The following is an 18,922-nucleotide window of genomic DNA, read 5'->3' as shown; positions in this document are numbered from 1 at the left end:
ATATATATATATATAAAATCATTATAATAATCGATTCATATTCTTTTATTAACATAATTTTAGATTTTTTTATGTAAAATGTGGCTAGTGAAATTATAATATAAATATTTTAATTTACTCGTAACAAAAAATATTTTTGTAATTAATAATATTTTTATTTTTTTCCTTACTTTCCACAATATTAAATATATATATATATAGGCGGAATACGGAATTTGTCTGCAAAACTTATCATTGCTTGCTTCTTTATGCCTCTAACTAAAGGAGAAAAAGCTTCTCATTGACACTCCTTTTTGTGCACCTACCACAAAATGAATGTTGTTTCTTTTCCTTTAATTTAACAAAAATTTAAGAAAAAATAATTATATAGTCACTAGTAAAATTTATTAATTTTAAAAAATTTATTAAAATATCATTTAAATAATAAAAAATTTATTAATCATTACTTTATTAACTTTATACATTAATTATTTTACTATTTAATTTTTATAATATAAATAAAATTTATTAGTTAAACTCGAGATTTAATCCAGTAATAAGTATATTTGAGTAAATTTAAAAGGTCTTTTCTCGATTTTTAATTCTCAATTCAAAAAAAAAATTATTAGTTGATCTCTTACCGTTATCAAAATTAAATTAATTAAATTTTTAAATAATTAAAATTAATAAAAAAACTAATAAATATATTATATTTTAATTTATTTTTAATTAAAGAATTAATTAATTAATTTCATTAAATACGAGGGATTACATTGTAATTTTTCTAAAATTGAATGAATGGAAATAGGGCTGTGCAAGGTTCGGTTTCGAATCGAACCGAATCAAAAAAATCGAAAACCGAAGTATAAAAATATTAAAAATCAAAAAAACTGATTATAAAAATATAACCGAACCAAATCAAACCGATAAAAATCGAATCGGTTCGGTTCAATTCGATTCAAATCGAAATCTGTAATTTTTTTTAATTTTCTGCTTTTAATTTCAGTAGAATAATTTAATAAATATTTCACATAAATTTATCAATAAATATTGTTTGAATACATAATAATAATATTTAAAAAATTCATAAAAATCCATATAAAATTTAAAAATATATATAAAATCAGTATTTATATGTATAAAATCAGTTTTTTAGTTTTTCGGTTATTTAACACATTTAAACTAAATCGAACTAAAAACTGAATAAATTGAAAAATATTAATCGAACCGAACCGAACCTTCCGATTAACCGAATCATTAAACCGAAATTAATCGGTTCGGTTCGATTTTTCGATTCAGACCGATTTATGCTCTCCCCTAAATGGAAACCACAAATGTCGCTTACAAAATAGGTGGTTTAATTTTATGTTCTATTATATAAATGATAAATTATAATAGCTTATAAAGGAAGAATACTCTTTTTGTAATGACTGAAAAAAAAAAAAAAAACAATTCCATCGTCCAATCCAAATTTGTAAATCAAACTAAAATGTTAAGCGGGTTGATTCAAGCTTTGAGATGCGTTACCAACCTCTGCCACTTAAAAAGTTAAAAAGGAAATCTAAAACTCATTAAATAATTTTTTTATTTTAGAAAATATATTAAAATATTTTTAAAATTTTAAATGTATTAATTAATTATTTCATTATTTTAACTATTAAGTATTTTATTATTTAATTTTTATAATTTAAAAAAAATGATTAATTGATTCATCAATTATCTATTAATTAATCTTTTATATTGAGAGTATATTAAACTTCTTTTTTATAATTTTAATGACTAAAATTAATTAAAAAAATTAGTAATAACTTTTTAAAATTTTAAAAATATTTTAATATATTCAATTAATAGATTAATTAATGAATTTTTTATAATATACAAATTAAATACTAATTTTTTTCAAAAAGTAAAAAGTGAAATAAATAGAATTACCTTTAATTTTTTTATACCATGCACACTCTATTTAAAATTCCATTAATAGCAAATTACGAATAGCGAAAATTGATTTTAGTAATTCGAAATCGATATATATATATGTATTACAATTAGGGTTTTGACAACTACCTTATTGACTAAATTACTATATATATGTGATGAGAAATTATGATAGAATAACTAAATTTCAGAATTAATGGTTGCCGACAAATTTTGATCGAACACAAACAAGAGCTTCTTAATTATATGGATGAGAAAAAGGTTGATGATTTGAGAAACTAATTGTGCATGAGCTTAGAGAACAGAAACTCTATAATCCCATTAGAAGAGAAAGGACAAAAGAGTAGGTGAGGTGGAATTCAATCATGTTTACATCAAAACCCTAATTTTCTCGAATGGATTCATTTACCAACCTTCCACTGATTTAACGATCTTTTCGGGCCTACTCTAATCAGCAACCTTCTTCATGGATGTGTAGCTTTGTTAAGCATAAGAATGGAGAATATAACTCCAATATCCATATCTTTTCTCTCACTCTTCTTCCTTTGCAATCCTCCGAACCAAAGAGAGAAATCATTACATGCTTTTTTAAAATAATATAACCGTCATATCAATAATTTTTTAAAATGATACAACCATTAGATGATCTGAAATTTAGAAATATATAGATTTTTTGTATATATAATTAAATTTAGTCTAAATAGTTAACACCTTACTCTTTTATTTATTTTTCTTTTCTCTTCTAGTGATGCATAATTGTCACCCTCTTATAGTACAAACTGTCGTTGTCATACAGAATTATATGTACTGATGTAGTTGTGGCATAACTGAATTTGCTCCCCTACTCCCATCACGTCAAATGATTCGGGTCCCTGAGGAGTTCTAGACTCTAACCACCTCAATCTGCTCGATTGTGGATGAGATTGTGTGCTAATAAATCACCTGAACTGATGGGTTTTGGACCTGACTCATACAAGAGTTTATTACGGTCTGAATGTCAGTAGCCCACTGATCATAAATGCCCCTGCTCATTAGTTATTCCATGATTAATAAAAAATAAAAATTGAACATTAGTTATTCCATAATTAATAAAAAATAAAAATTGAAGGTTCAATTATGACCGCGTAGTCTAAGAAAGCTCCTATTAAATTAATAAATTTCTTTTCATAAAAAAAAATACAACGGTTGAAATAATTTAAATTAATTGAATATCACAGTTTGATTTACGATTCACGGTCCAGAGAAAGCTAGTCTCTCCATCTCGCAGACATTCTGCGATCATGACTTTTCATGAAATGAAATCTCAAAGACGGTCCATTTTGATTTTCCATCTTGCAATCAAACATCGGATCCTCTCTCTTTCTCACTGAATGCGTCTTTAGAGGCATATTCTATTATCCTTCTTCTTCGCATTCAGCTTTGTCTCCTACTACGTCTTTTAAAGGCTATCATTTGGACATTACATCCCCACTGTCGGCTGTCCTTCTTCTTTACATTCATATATTAATCTCTGCCTCTTTTTGAAGATGTCCTCCAAATTCCATATCAGCCATTGAGGATGGCTAACCAAACTGGGAAATTTGAGTTTCTGTGCTACCAGTTTATGCTCATCTTGAAATTTGGTATGCTTATTTGGACTTTATTTATAATTCTCTTTACATGAGGAAGCTTTTGATTTTATAATTTAATTTTAGTTTAATATATTGGGATTCAAATAAAAAAAAATGTTCAATAGCTTTTCAAGCAAAATAAAGTAAATTATATAATATATTTAAAATGTGTGATTTTTTTATTTGCATAAATATGTGATGATTTTTATAATTTTTTTAAAAAATAATCTATATTTATATGAATTTAAAAAATAAAAAATGTAATTTTTTGATACACCCAATAATTTCCATGTTTCAAATGGAGAGAATTTGTACTTAATATCCAATAAACAACCATGGAGGCACCGACCCAATGAGCTGTCTCAATGGATTTAACGTGACAACACGTGCAAATAGGTTAGTGCCTATCCTATTTTTCGACTACCTTTATTTATTTTAAAAAATTATAAATAACCATATAGTAAATTAACTAATAATTTTAATATTTTAAAAATATATTAATTAGCTTTAATAAATTCGAAGACTCAGTTAAAAATACTTTACCGTTAAATTTTTTATTATTATAATTATTTATTGTGAAAAATTGTATATAAGTTGTTTTTTTATTTGAATTAGATTAATATTTATTCAAAAGTTAATAAATTTAAATTAAATCAATACCTTTTTTTAATTGAATTGGAATTTAATTAATTCATAAAATTTTTATTAAATATATCAAAAATTTTAAAAAATGAAATAAGTTTGAAAATTAAAATAAAAGGACCCTACAGTTGGATCCTGAACCCTGCAATTGAAATATGAAAATGAGCCGTTTGACTATCGGACAGGACAGGCCCGGTGGCCAGTTTAATATAATTACGTTAAATTTTTGAAGTGAAACATGGGCCTTAACCACCGTGAACGTCACACCAAGCTACCGCCACTCTGATTCCAACGCTCGTCGGTCCCACATAAAGTTTAAGAATCTGACGGTCGAAAATCGTACGAACTTTGACTCTCCTCAATTCCTCACTGAAATAAAAATAAAAATTAGAATCCTACGAAGACGAGAGGGAGTCATCGTTTCCTTGTTGGGTTGGTGCTTTGTGTTAAGCTCCGACAAGGAAGAAAAGAATCCAAATCGGAAACACAACACGCACTCAAAATAGATTCATATACAGATTAGATAAGAAGAGAGTGGTAATGATGATGCTCAAGCTGATGAAGAGAACAAATTTTTTGTGCTCTTGTTGAGATGGGTAGATTTTTATTATTGTTATTATTATTCACCAGCTGTAAGTTTCCATTACCATTGAGTTTCTGGTTTCACTCGGGATCCAACTCTACTCTCATCACCATCACCAATTCACCTTCCCTTTTGCGCTTCTCTAAGCGCCCCTCCCGACCATGAGCCTCGCCCTTAAACCCTCTATTGGATCTCCTTCGCAGATCCTTCGTCAATTCCCCCACCACAGTTTTATCTTCATTTTCTTCTTCAATTCCCATGGACCCCACCTCTCGACCTTCTGTCGTCATCGACAATGGCACCGGGTATTCTCCTTTTCTTTCTATTCTCTTTGATTTTTTATTTTAGAGGAGCGCGGAGGGTGTTTGATAAAATTTCCCAATTGGGTATTTGCCGAACTGTGAATTTTTTGTTTGCTTTTATGGTTATTTTGCAGGTATACTAAAATGGGTTTTGCGGGAAATGTAGAGCCGTGTTTTATTTTACCAACTGTAGTAGCTGTAAACGATTCTTTTCTCAATCCATCTAGAACTTCAAAAGCTAATTGGCTTGCGCAGCATAGCGCAGGGGTTATGGCCGATCTAGACTTCTTTATTGGAGAAGAGGCCTTTGCTAAATCGAGATCGAGTAGTACCTATAGTCTTAGCTATCCAATCAAACATGGTCAGGTTGACAATTGGGATGCCATGGAAAGGTACTGGCAGCAGTGTGTATTCAATTATTTGCGATGTGATCCAGAGGATCATTACTTTCTTTTGACCGAGAGCCCGCTTACTGCACCGGAGAATCGCGAATGTACCGGTGAGATTATGTTTGAGACGTTTAATGTTCCTGGTCTTTATATTGCGGTCAATTCGGTGCTTGCTCTAGCAGCTGGGTACACAACATCCAAGGTTCGTTGGGTTTGAGGATTCTGCTGGTTATTTCATTTCAGTTATGTATATTCGATGGACTTTGAATTCAACATACATAGCATTGAAATGTTTAGTTATGTGCTATTTTATATCAATGCCTGATATTTTTTATTTTGAGAATTATGCTGCTTGTCAAAGTGACAGCTATGCAATTGATTTTGGGTCTTTAAATTGGGGATGGAAATGACAGTTACATGGAGATATTTTATAACTTATCTGCAAGCTAATTGCATGAGAATGACATTTGCTGAAGTTGATTCTGAAGTAGAATATTAAAGAATTGAATGTGAAATAGTTAACCGCAAGGAAAGGTCCCATTTAAAGCCTTTTTGGAATTGTTTTGAAACTATATATATATATTGGAAATAGCATTTTAGATTTGGTTGAAAAAAGTGGTTTGAACAAGTTGTTTTGTTATTTTGAAGTTCTCATGGCTCAAACATGTTAAATTAAAATTAAAAATTCTCCAGTAAAACATTTTGAGATGATGCCTTTTTTTTTTAATGTATATACAATTCAATTTAATTCCCCATCTCAACGGTTCAAATCTATATGGTGAATCTCAAATAGACTTGAATCATTATTGAATCAGAAAAACTGATTGTGAATTAGGTGAATCTATGCAAATCGACATATTCAGTCATTTCGTTTTCTACAAGATTCTAAAGATATGTCACTTAATTTTGTAATGAAAAGTGCACACAAAACATTCTTTTAGCTGTTTTACAATGAAAGTGCACATAAAACATTCTCTTAGCTATTTTTTAATTCACCAGCCATTCTTTTCCCCTTCCCTGTTCTGTATTTCTTTTTTTTTTTTTTTTTTGTTAACTTATTTCACTAATTATAGATGTCATGTTATGACATTGTATATTGTTATATTTTGAATTTTTAATTTAACCTTCTATTTTTTAAATATTTATTTATTTGATTAAATTTGAATGAGTGTCTCAACACATGCAAACTGATAATCATTGTTTACAATTTAGGAGTTATTTTTGACATAGAACTATATAACATAAGAATGTCATTTTGATTTTTTTCAAACTTATTTTAGAACATAGATATATTTTAATGATTTTGAGAATTTTTATTGAATCTTCTGATTTGATTTTGATTTGTATTGATTTTTTATTTGACACCTATGGTTCAAACGGAAAAAGCCAAAAAAAAAAAATTGAGTTTCAGGTGCCCTTCTACTTTACCAACATTTAGACACTTTTTGAATGATTGTATTAGTTTTGACCAAAATGCAGAAGGTAGTGATATGTCTATAGAGTTCTGGACTTGACTATGAGGCTAGAACTATTCATAGCATGTTCACACACCAAGAACTTGGATCTCAGCCTTAAATTTGCCCAATTTGAATTTGATGATCTTTGGCCTTATTTGAATTTGGTGTTATTTGCATTGCTCCACTGAACATTAATTATTGGCCAATTACTGTTTATGCAAAATGCTTATGAATAGATATCAGATTCAAGAATAGTAACTTGGATCTCAGTTTTATATTATTTTTAATGTCCAACATGATGTTATTTTTCCTTTGAGCTTGACTACTGTATTTTTCAGTGTGAGATGACAGGGGTCGTGGTGGATGTTGGAGATGGGGCTACTCATATTGTTCCTGTTGCTGATGGTTATGTTATTGGGAGCAGCATTAGGTCAGTTCCTATTGCTGGAAAAGATGTGACTCTCTTTATCCAGCAGCTCATGCGGGTATGTCTTTGATCTTTAATGGTAGGGCCTCTGTGGTAGCTAGCAGTTTGTAGATCATTTCCTTCATATCATCTTTTAGACTATATTTGGTTTAATTTCTAGTTTGAAAAGGGGACAAGTAAATGAGAGGGAGGGAGGAAAGATGCATGATTTTTCATTTAGCATTTCCTTGTTAAAGTGAAAAGGAAATTCAGAGAAATTTATAGAAATCTCATGGAGAGCTACATCATGTGCCAAAATGATGTGCTTATCTTAATTTTTTTTTCTGCATTACAAGTCCTAATACTTTATTCCATATTTAATTAACCCCTGATACTTTTTTCTTTTAAACAATCAAGTTTTGATATTTGTTTCAATAAATTAAACCACTGTTTCTAAAATGTTAATGTATGAATAATTTAGTATTTCTAAAATTGAGCTGGTTAACTGGTTGATTTGCTAGTTTGATTGATTAAGTTGATTTGACAAAGCCAGTAAAAGAAAATGCACAAACTCATAAAAAGATATGTAATAATAATTTTGAAAGGTAAGAAGTATTGTTGCTTTGGTTGTGTCGTTTTAATATAACCATGTTCCTGTGAGCTTGTTGTCTTTATACTAAAATTAAAAAAGAAAAAAAATCAAGTCAAGAGTTCTACACGGGTTGGAATGATAGGTGAGTGGACTAGATTGGCTTGTTTTTTGGCTTTCCAATGCTTAAACACTCACGGAAGTCATTAAATGGCTCCAGAAGTGATAATTTTAAATGTTTTTGAATTGTATAAAGTATTTTGGATTTATGGAATGGACAGTAATAATTTTGCATTCATGGTTTCCTGCTTGTTAAAATTGGTTGTTACAGGAAAGAGGAGAGAATGTGCCACCAGAAGATTCATTTGATGTAGCTCGAAAAGTTAAGGAAATGTATTGTTATACAAGTTCTGATATTGTTAAGGTAAATTTTCTCCCTTAAATTTTGAGTTGAATCGATTTTGAAAAATTATGGATGTAATTTCCTTCCTATTTGCATAATAAGCATGACAAAATTCCATTTCCATAATTACATTCCAGGAATATAACAAGCATGATAAAGAACCAGCCAAGTATATTAAGCATTGGAGGGGTATTAAACCCAAAACAGGGGCACCATACTCCTGTGATATTGGCTATGAACGATTTCTTGGCCCTGAGGTTTGTTTCATGTTTTCTAGTCCTACATATTTGATTGACCAAGAATTACTATCTGGAGTTTTCTTAATCAAATACTGTCATGATTATCTTAAGATGACTGAAGCAAGTATCATGTTCTTTCAGCAATATTAGTTGGGTTGCTTGTTAAGCCTTTATGACTGTAGGAACTAATGAATTAATATGCATCAGCATCTGTTTATTACATGCACCTCAGCCGGAAGCAGTTCTGTTCTGTCTTTATCCCATTTAAGAAATTAGTGAGATGTGCTATTCATTCTTCCGGTGCCTAGATCAGTTGTTTTCCTTTTAATCACTATTCTGCCAACTGGCTCTGTTCTTTGTGTTCAGGACTGAAAATTGCTTTAGCCATGGCCTTGTGGAATAACATGATGGCTCTATGAAAATAACACGGTACTTACTGTGGGACAGAAAAAAACTTTAGTTGTGTGATATTCTTAGGTTACTAGATTTAATTCCTTATTCTTTAGGACAAAAAAAAACTTTAGCTATGTGATATTGTCAATTGTTTAGAATGTGAGGATATTACTTTAGTATATGTTGAAAATTGAGTAAACGCCAGTAGACTTTGCATACTTTGGTATATCTTGAACATTGAGTAAACACGAGTAAACTTTGCTGCTTGGGCATTCTTTCTCACATGAACATGCTGCACTATTTTATTCTGATGGTTTGTTAAATTGCTCTTCAGGTTTTCTTTAATCCAGAGATTTACAGTAGTGACTTCACCACTCCTCTACCAGTTGTAATAGACAAGTGTATTCAGTCTGCACCCATCGACACAAGGAGGGCTTTGTATAAGGTGAAGTCTACCTACAATAAGAGAACAAATAATGCTAACTTTGGCCTGTAGATGAAATATATTCCAATTTGTTGTAAGGATTCTAGCCCCGATGTTTGAAAAAATGTGGGAGTTTTGAAGCGAGGAACTTTTTGTATTTTTGGATCTTGGACGTTATGAATCTGACTCCTTTTCTGAATGCTTAATGGATCTGTTCTGTTGTCTTGCATTTCTTCACTGACGATCCGAGGGTTTTAACACTTTATACTTTGGACCATATAGTCTTTATCTTCCTTTATTTATCTATTAGAAAAAAATTTGGCCTGAGTTAATTCCTTCTAACATATTTGTCAATTGGTAACTTGATTGGTTGTGTCCACAGGCTGACATGACACTTGCAAATATTTATATTTGCACCTTATCTTCTTAGTTCATTATTGTGATTTTTCTTTGACTTACTGTTACATATTGCTTCTGATTCTCATCTCAGAATATAGTGTTGTCTGGGGGATCGACCATGTTCAAGGACTTTGGTAGAAGGTTGCAACGGGATCTGAAGAAGATTGTAGATGCACGGGTTCTTGCATCTGAAGCTAGATTGAAGGATGAAGTAAAGGTAAGCTTCTGAACCTTATAGTGATTCTTCTATTTTTCAGTGGGCTGTTAGTAACACAAGAAGTCTGACTGTATTTTTCTGGGTTTCCAGACACAACCGGTGGAAGTTAATGTTGTTAGTCATCCCATCCAGAGATTTGCTGTATGGTTTGGAGGTTCAGTTCTTGCATCGACACCTGAATTTTTTGCGGTATGATTTCTCCCTCTATTGGAAACTATAAGGCAACATAAATTTCACAGGAATTGGAAGGGGCAACTCTTGATCTGCCAAGTGTCTTGATTGTCATCTCTTGTTCAAATGGGATCCTTGATGTAGGGCTAGAATTGGAGAAACTTTTGTAATATGACTTTTCCATTTGAAACCTGAGATGAAAATCTTGCAAGTTAAAAGTAAGTTGGCCTGTTGTGCCTATTTTGTGTTTAGTAATCCTTGAGGACGTTGGTCAAAATTGAGATCCAGATGAGTGAAAGCAGGTTTGTCTATACGTGCTTAAAGTTGTGTCATTTTAGATGAAATATCATCAGTTATGTGCTGCTTTGGTTGGGCCTAGTAGGTCAATTTATTGTTGCAATTGCTGTAATTGTTCTGGTTGTTACTTCAGATAGTATCATTTCTGATAACAGATGGGAATGGTTATTCTGTAGCTCAATTTTAAGTTTCTTCTCTGAATCATGTGGTGATTATAATTTTTGGGTTTATTTCTCCCTCTCTCGTGCTGATTGTTACTCACACCATGTTTTATTATTTATTCCTGATCCTGTGCAGGCTTGCCACACAAAGGCAGAATACGAGGAATATGGAGCAAGCATATGCCGCACAAATCCTGTTTTCAAGGGAATGTATTAATGCAGATGGTTCAGCAGTAAATTTTCAGATGCCACTGCCAATGCTTCTCGGAATGGCACCATTTTTTATTTCCATCAGATGGCTCGATTCACTTCCCTTGTTATATCTCTGTATGGTGTTGTTCATCCTATTAATGGGAGGTGAGAGGTGGTGTAAAGTATGGATGGTTGATCAAAATTGCAACAGAGAAGATGGGTTTCTTGTATTGATTCTTTCATTGGTTACCTCTTTAGGATGTCAGTTATTTATGTTGCTAGATAGGCCCTGCTTAGGAAACTCTTAGGTAAGCATAGTCGAGCTGAAATTTTAGTCTTAAGCTTAGTTAGATTATGATAACCATATACTTTTTTCTGTCTTCCATTTGTTTTGTGAATGGTTATGACCCCATATATATTCATTCGTTTGCATGAGTTGGATAAGTGGAGCAACTGGTTGGAAATAGAAATTTGTTCTAATCCTTTTTCTTTATATGGCGAAGGATTGTATATCTATTAAATATTTTCTGCAAGAACGATCATTATCGCAGGGACAGTCTTTGGCCGGGTGAATGGATTTGTATTTAACGGTGCCTTATTAATCTGATAAAACATTATTATTTAGTCCTTGTGTTATAGTCAAATTAACCAGCTAGTCTTTATATTTTAAAAAATATATTAAAGGTCTTTAAGTTATAACATTATTGTTTTTAGTTTTGCACGAATATCGTTAGCATCTCTCTCTGTGCTAAAATTTAATGAAAAGGTTCTTAATATATAGATTAACTTGTTAATTTTATTATATTATATGAATTAAATAGTAATATTTTTAATCTAATTTCGAATGATACATGCAGTGATGATCATCGTAGATATTGCAAATTTGGCTACTTTTATGTAGCGGTGAAATTTATGTTAAGGTTCAAACTATCTTCTGTATGTATGGTAATCAAGGAATGGAATTGTGATGCGGTAAAGTTGATGGATGATAATAGTGTACAATTTATCTCTGGCTTCAGGCTTAGCCATGTTTGTTCCTACTAGCTACTACCAGTGGTTCTTCTGTCAACTTCAAATAAAGACTAAATGCAGTATGAAAAGGATACCTCCTCAACAACTGGCTTCATGTAGTATAACTGTTCATTGTATTTTTTGGAAGAATGGCATCATGATGGCCGTTGTATATTGGGACCCTAATTAATACATTGCTCTCAGTTGATGCATCCTTTATTTAAAAAAGACAATAAATGCAAATTAGCTGTCTTTGGAGGTTCTTTTCAAAATTATCATTTTTTATTACCTGAATAATCAAAACAATTGATGATGTTTTAGACTTTATCTAATCTTCATAGTTAAAATTAACCAACTAACTAATTAGTAATGAGTTTTTTTATACTATAAAAATTATAAAAAATTTTATTTAAAAAATATTATTTTGAACATATAAGCACAATAATTTCAAGATATTAAAGTATAGATTTTTTAAAAATTAATAGAATATAAAATAATATGTTTTTAAAAAAAGCAGTTTCAATCTTTAATAAAAAGGATGTGAGTAGATAAAAATGACTTAATTTTTAATGAACCTATTAGAATTGTCGATTCATTAAAAACATTTAAATTAATATAATTCATAAAATTGATTTTTACTTAGAAATTAACTTTTAGCATTAGATTTTGAACTTATCAACATAGCAAAAAAATATAAATAAAATAATGAACTTATTTTTCATCTATAATATCCGAAAATAATATTTTAGCCAAAAATAATTTATATTACATTTCATCGTAGTCGGCTAAACATATAATTGATTATTATAATATTATTTATTTTTATTCTATTTTTAAAATCTCTTGTGAATATTTAAAATATTTTTTAATATTTAATAAAATTTAATATATTTAAAATGAATATAATTAAAAAATTAGTAAAAAAAAATTATCTTTTTATATATATGAAAAATAAAGTAAACGAAGTTATATTATTGATAATTTTTCTGAGAAAAATAAAAATTTATCACTCATCGATGAATTGCACTGTAAATCTTGCTAATTGAAATTTTTTAATAGAATTTTAATATAAAAATAATTCCAAACGGGTAAATATGAATAAATGGAAGGATTCAAATGGATATTTTGGCAACACTTTGGGTCCTAATAGGCCCTTTCATCAGGCGACGTAACCAAAGAAACGTAGCCCAATCCAGTGAAAAAGACCCATCGAGGAGTTAGGGTTTTGAAAACCCACAGCCGGCGAGTGATCTAGCTCTACTACCTCTGAACTGAAGAGTTTCCAAATTCTTCCTCCATTTCTCCATTTAGATTTCTCTGGTTTCTTAGTTGCAGAGTCTGAGAGCCGAGTAGAGATAATAAGTGAACTGTAGAGCAAAATCGAGGAGAAATGGCGTTAGCCTTCGACGAGTTTGGAAGGCCTTTCATTATCTTAAAAGAGCAGGAGCAGAAGACTCGATTACGGGGTTTAGATGCTCAGAAAGCTAACATTTCTGCCGGAAGAGCCGTAGCTCGCATCCTTCGAACCTCTCTCGGCCCCAAGGGCATGGACAAGATGCTTCAGAGTCCCGACGGCGATGTCACTATCAGTTTGTTCCCTTCTATCTGCATCTTTTATGTTTACTCGCAATTATCTCTTTTTGGGTACTGTGAAGTTCATTGTAGGCAGTTTTGTTGGTTTGGTTTCGTTTTCACCTGGTGGTAGTTAGATATTAACCGTAATTTTGATTAACTTGAAGTTCATAAAGAGAGGAATCACCATCTAGGAAGACAAGGTTATAAAAGTAGTGGTAGAGATCAGTAAGCTTGTGTTATTGATGATTGTTATGCCTGTGATTAGCCTACTTATGAGCTTGGTGGCTGCTAGACTAGGATTTAACTGTGATCTCTGACCTGGAAGCTAGAAATTGGCTTGAGCAGATGAGATTTGCATTTCTTGTGAACGCAAGTTCTTGTTTTATATGGGAAGGGACATCTTATATGCGTGCTTCTACTGTTACATGTTTCCATTTATTGCATTTTGTGTAATGAGTAAATTTTGAGTGGTTGATATTAATTGCCTGTTAGAAGTTGCCTTGATGTGTTATTTATTTGTTTTGTCAGCAAATGATGGTGCTACGATCTTGGAGCAGATGGATGTGGACAATCAGATTGCCAAACTGATGGTTGAGCTTTCGCGAAGTCAGGATTATGAAATTGGTGATGGAACAACTGGTGTTGTTGTTATGGCTGGAGCACTTTTGGAGCAGGCTGAGAAGCTCTTAGAGCGTGGAATTCATCCCATTCGTGTAGCAGAGGGTTATGAGATGGCTTCTAGAATAGCTGTTGAAAATTTGGAGCGCATAGCTAACAAGTTTGATTTTGGAGTGACAAATCTAGAGCCCTTAATTCAAACTTGCATGACTACTCTGTCCTCAAAGATGTAACTTTACTTCTACTCACTTCTTTCCTGCACTGAATGGAAGAATGCTTAATAGGATTTGTCAATGTAATTGATCGAGTCTTAGCAGAACAGTAGCTTGTCCTATTGGATGTTTTCCGTTTCCAATACTCTGCTGTTTTCTGAAGTTCCATTTTGCATTTGGTACAGAGTTATTTTCTGCGTGTTGAATGTACATGAGTTTGTTACATGTGATAGATAAGTCTCTCATATCAGTTCTTGCACATAAACATATTGTTTTTTTTATGTGCTTCATTTATACTGTCTTATAATTTAATGGTAGTGCTGATGGCATGATCTTAAATTGTTTCTGCAAAGTTTGTTTGTTGCCTGCTATGTCACTGCCAAATTTATACCACAATTACATATAGAAGTGGTGATTCCTGATAGATGCAAACCTCATGAGATTAATCATTCAGATTATAGTAGTTGGTAGTTACTACAGAAATTTGCTTTTGGTACTTGCTTGGGAACTTCAAGTTTAGCCTATTTTCAGTAAGAAGCATCCCTGCCTTTAGTGTTTCTTATTGCTGTTCTTTACATATGTGGAAGGGATGTTACTGGTGTATAGCATGATGAATTAAGGATAACTGAACTTTGGAGCGTTCAAAACATAGTGCCTTCTTAAAACTTCAGTGAAGATAATTTTTTTCCTTCTCAAAGCATGGCTGTCTTTCATGTTATCTGTTGTGAATGTAAAGCTTTGCTTCTTTATTTTGCAGTGTGAATCGTTGCAAGCACAGTTTGGCTGAGATTGCTGTTAAAGCAGTTCTTGCTGTTGCAGATTTAGAGAGGAAGGATGTTAATTTGGATTTGATAAAAGTTGAAGGCAAAGTAGGAGGCAAATTGGAAGACACTGAACTAATATATGGAATAGTAGTTGACAAGGATATGAGTCATCCACAGATGCCAAAACAAATTGAAGATGCCAAAATTGCTATCTTGACTTGCCCCTTTGAACCCCCGAAGCCAAAGACTAAACATAAGGTGGATATTGATACGGTGGAAAAGTTTCAGACTCTACGTAAGCAAGAACAGCAGTATTTTGATGACATGGTTCAGAAGTGCAAGGTTGTTTGTCCACTATCTATTACCCATAAAACTTGTTAAACTTTAATAGTGATGGGTACTCATTCATTATTTTTTTTTGGAATAACTGGACAGAGGCTTGCAACCTGTTCATTTTGCTTACACCTGTTCATTTTGCTTACACCTTTTTCTTTCTAAAAATTTGAGTACAGGATGTTGGTGCTACCCTGGTTATCTGTCAATGGGGGTTTGATGATGAGGCAAACCATTTATTAATGCACCGGAACTTGCCTGCTGTTAGATGGGTTGGTGGTGTGGAGTTAGAGCTGATAGCAATAGCCACAGGTTTGTTTCATTTCAGCTTCTTAGCAATCTTGTGTTGTTTGTTTGTAGGTAAAGTGCGTAAGCATAATGTAGCTGCTACTGGGATTTAATTGATTATCAGCAACTTGATGGTATATTGGTATCGTAGGTGGAAGAATAGTGCCACGATTCCAGGAGTTAACAACTGAAAAGCTGGGCAAGGTAATTTTTCTTATGGCCTTATTCCTTTTTATTTTTAAAATTTTGTCTGAATAGACACGGTGATAATTTATGTATTTCCTAAGTTATAGCCGTTAGAGGGATACCATGAGTTTTTTTTTTTTAAGATTAGGTTTTCAAAATAGTTGTATTTATGTATTTATTCAAGTGGTTTAGAAATGTCATCAAGGAACTTGAAACTTTTAATTTATTTTTTTCTCTTCATTTTTTCCATGTATATGCTTGATTCATGTGCACTTGATCACTTCAGAATTCAGATTGTAATTCTGACCTCTTATTTTTAACCCTTCATTTTATTTGTGGAAGGCTGGTTTGGTTCGAGAAAAATCTTTTGGCACAACGAAAGATCGAATGCTTTACATTGAACACTGTGCAAATTCAAGGGCTGTTACCATATTTATTCGTGGAGGTAGATTTATAGTCATTGCTTGTTTTGTATTGCTATTGACTTGTTTTATCTTTACCTTGCACTGTAATAGTGATTTTCAGATGCTTTTAGTTACCTTTCCAAATTGTGGTAGCGATTTCATAAGGCCTTTTGGGGCCCTTTTCACTTGTGTTTGTAGTTTATAATGCAAGTTAATTATAGATATTTCAATTTCATATCAATTTCTTCCTGATGCATGAAAAATATCAGTGTGAACCTATTGATCATTTGGGATGAACTATGTATGAGAATATGCATTGTTGTATATGTTATTATAGCACCAAGATGATCTCCAAAAGTATAATTGTTTCTTTTAGTGCAATGCTGGAATCCTGCATTTGAAATTACCTTACATGCTTAAGAATGTCGAGGCATTACAGTATCCAAGTGGAGAAAAGGAAATTACCTTATATTTTCATTAAAGAACAATAGGGGAGCGTTGAATAATCTTGTGTGGGAGATGTCAGAGATGTTAAGACTTATTTGTTTGATCTCATGCAAGGTACTTGTGTTTGGTGATAATAGGTAACAAAATGATGATAGAAGAGACAAAGCGTAGTCTCCATGATGCTCTGTGTGTGGCCAGGAATCTCATTCGCAACAATTCTATTGTATATGGTGGTGGCTCAGCTGAGATTTCTTGCTCAGTTGCAGTAGAGGCAGCTGCTGATAGATATCCTGGAGTTGAACAGGTATATATATATATAATTTATTTAACTTGTTTGATTCCTATCGTTATCATGGCTTCTGCTTTGCTCGAACACTAACAATATTACTTTTTCCTTTACTTAATCTGCAGTATGCCATCAGGGCATTTGCTGATGCATTGGATTCCATCCCAATGGCACTTGCAGAAAATAGTGGTCTTCAACCCATTGAGACACTATCTGCTGTGAAATCTCAACAAATTAAGGTAAATGGGAATGTGATGACCAATTTTGTAGCCTGGATAGTTACCTCTGTCCTTGTCCCCCCCTTTTTTTAGTCTAATTGTCCAGCATTTCATACGTTAATTTTGATTTTACAAATGAATATGCAGGAGAACAATCCTCATTATGGTATAGATTGCAATGATGTTGGCACAAATGACATGTGTGAACAAAATGTCTTTGAGGCTCTGATAGGGAAGCAACAGCAGATCTTGCTGGCAACACAAGTTGTCAAAATGATATTAAAAATTGACGATGTCATCTCACCTTCTGATTTTTGAGGTGTGGTATTTGTTCTATTGCACTGCTTAACCAGCATTGAAACTCATGCTTTTGTTGGCTTTGATTTGGCATGATGGTGGAGATGCTCATTTTATGAGAGCTTGTTTAGCTTATAAATTTTGGATTGGCATTCATCGAGTATGTTGTACGAAAATTCTTGTGTAGTTGAACTATTTGTTTCTTTACTATCACGCATTTGTGGAATGCAACCCTTCTTTTTCCCCTCTTTTTTTCCATGCTTAGTCCTGATAGGTTCGGTGTTAAGAGGATGAAGGCTCTTGCAGATGCGCAACAAATAATAAAGGAGGAAAGGGAGATTAAGGGCTGGGAAAGGAACAAAAAAGTGGGCAGATAGTAAATTCGTAACTCTAGGAGGGAAAGAAGTAAAGAAGAGAGTACAGAGAAGAAAATAGAAGAAACAAAGGAGCAAAAGAAAGGACGAGAGAGGTGGGTGGCAATCATATTAAGATGAGAGGAAACATGTGAGGTTTGTGAAAAGAATGTGTATATTTGAGGATTGTGTGGCGGAGATTATTTCAACGCGGATTGTTAAGATTGATTTAAAGGTTTAGTAAAAATGAAGTGAAAAGTGGAGCTTGACTTAGGTCTCGAGACCAAAAACTTCCTCCTTTGAACTGGACTGAATAAATCAAACTATATCAAAACAAGTCAAATTGAATCTAGTTTAGTTCAAAAATCAAATTAAAATTTTAAATTAATTCAGTTAGGTTAATTTTTTAGTTTTATTAAATACTGCTCATCCCTTGTGCAAACAGACTGAAACCACCATTAATTCAATGCCTACTACGATGGTGAAAATTCAAATGGAGGCTAGTAATTATGAATTTTGGTTTGGTTGACGGTGCCTGTCACTGAAGGGTGGTGGTCTATTATTGAAGCCCAGGGTGGTTCATATCATTCAATAATGCAAGCATTAATTGTGGATATTATTAGTTGAGCTTTATATGAGTTGTTGTCGTCCACCCTTTTTGTTTAACTGGGAATGTGCAATGCCTTTTTAGTTACTAATCATCCATAATCAAGCTAGACAGTCGAATGCATCTGTTGATACTCATTTCTATTTAAGACTATCAAGTAAGAAAAGAGTAAAGAAAAATTTGTACTTAGCATATATCCCAACTAAATCATTTTGAATTTAGTAATGCATATTAGAGTACTAATATGCTTTTCATTAGATTCAATGTATTGCTCAGAAAATTTTCATATGGTTAGAGCGTATTCTATAATTTAAGAGTGGAGTATGTGTTTCCAGTTCATGCACTGTCCTTTTCATTTCATATACTTGTTGATGAGTTACATAACAGAGACAACCCTATCTTGTTAGAATACTAATATGCTTTTCATTAGTTTTAATGTAGTGCTTTCTTCAAATTTTTTCATGGATTTGAGCATGCTCCATAATATAAGGGTGGAGTATATGTTTGCACTTCATTTAGAATTTTGTTACTAATT

The 18,922-nt window shown here is 32.1% G+C and overlaps 2 protein-coding genes across 3 annotated transcripts; both read left to right on the top strand.

The window, feature by feature from the left end:
• Positions 1–4,546: 4,546 nt before the first annotated feature.
• On the top strand, positions 4,547–11,412 carry LOC110628229 (actin-related protein 3). 2 transcript variants are annotated; one of them, XM_021774787.2, is made up of 9 exons: positions 4,548–5,054; positions 5,186–5,642; positions 7,236–7,382; positions 8,224–8,316; positions 8,433–8,552; positions 9,262–9,372; positions 9,842–9,967; positions 10,058–10,156; positions 10,733–11,412. In XM_021774787.2, the coding sequence occupies exons 1-9, from the start codon at positions 5,008–5,010 to the stop codon at positions 10,811–10,813; spliced, it is 1,281 nt and encodes a 426-aa protein (XP_021630479.1). In that variant the 5' UTR covers positions 4,548–5,007; the 3' UTR covers positions 10,814–11,412. The 2 variants fall into 2 exon arrangements, with proteins under 2 accessions (XP_043804852.1, XP_021630479.1); XM_043948917.1 differs by lacking the exon at positions 8,433–8,552 and having other exon boundaries at positions 4,547–5,054.
• Positions 11,413–12,975: 1,563 nt separating this feature from the next.
• LOC110628331 (T-complex protein 1 subunit epsilon) lies at positions 12,976–17,671 on the top strand. Its single transcript, XM_021774949.2, has 9 exons — positions 12,976–13,388; positions 13,903–14,221; positions 14,962–15,310; positions 15,481–15,613; positions 15,741–15,793; positions 16,118–16,220; positions 16,764–16,930; positions 17,038–17,151; positions 17,278–17,671. Exons 1-9 carry the CDS (start codon positions 13,190–13,192, stop codon positions 17,446–17,448), a joined length of 1,608 nt encoding a protein of 535 aa, XP_021630641.1. The 5' UTR covers positions 12,976–13,189; the 3' UTR covers positions 17,449–17,671.
• The last annotated feature ends 1,251 nt before the right edge of the window (positions 17,672–18,922 follow it).

This window comes from Manihot esculenta, chromosome 12 (assembly GCF_001659605.2).
Source record: "Manihot esculenta cultivar AM560-2 chromosome 12, M.esculenta_v8, whole genome shotgun sequence".
NCBI classification, from domain to species: domain Eukaryota; kingdom Viridiplantae; phylum Streptophyta; class Magnoliopsida; order Malpighiales; family Euphorbiaceae; genus Manihot; species Manihot esculenta.
The sequence above is the reverse complement of the archived record's forward strand: the minus strand, read 5'-3'. Positions and strand labels throughout refer to the sequence as shown.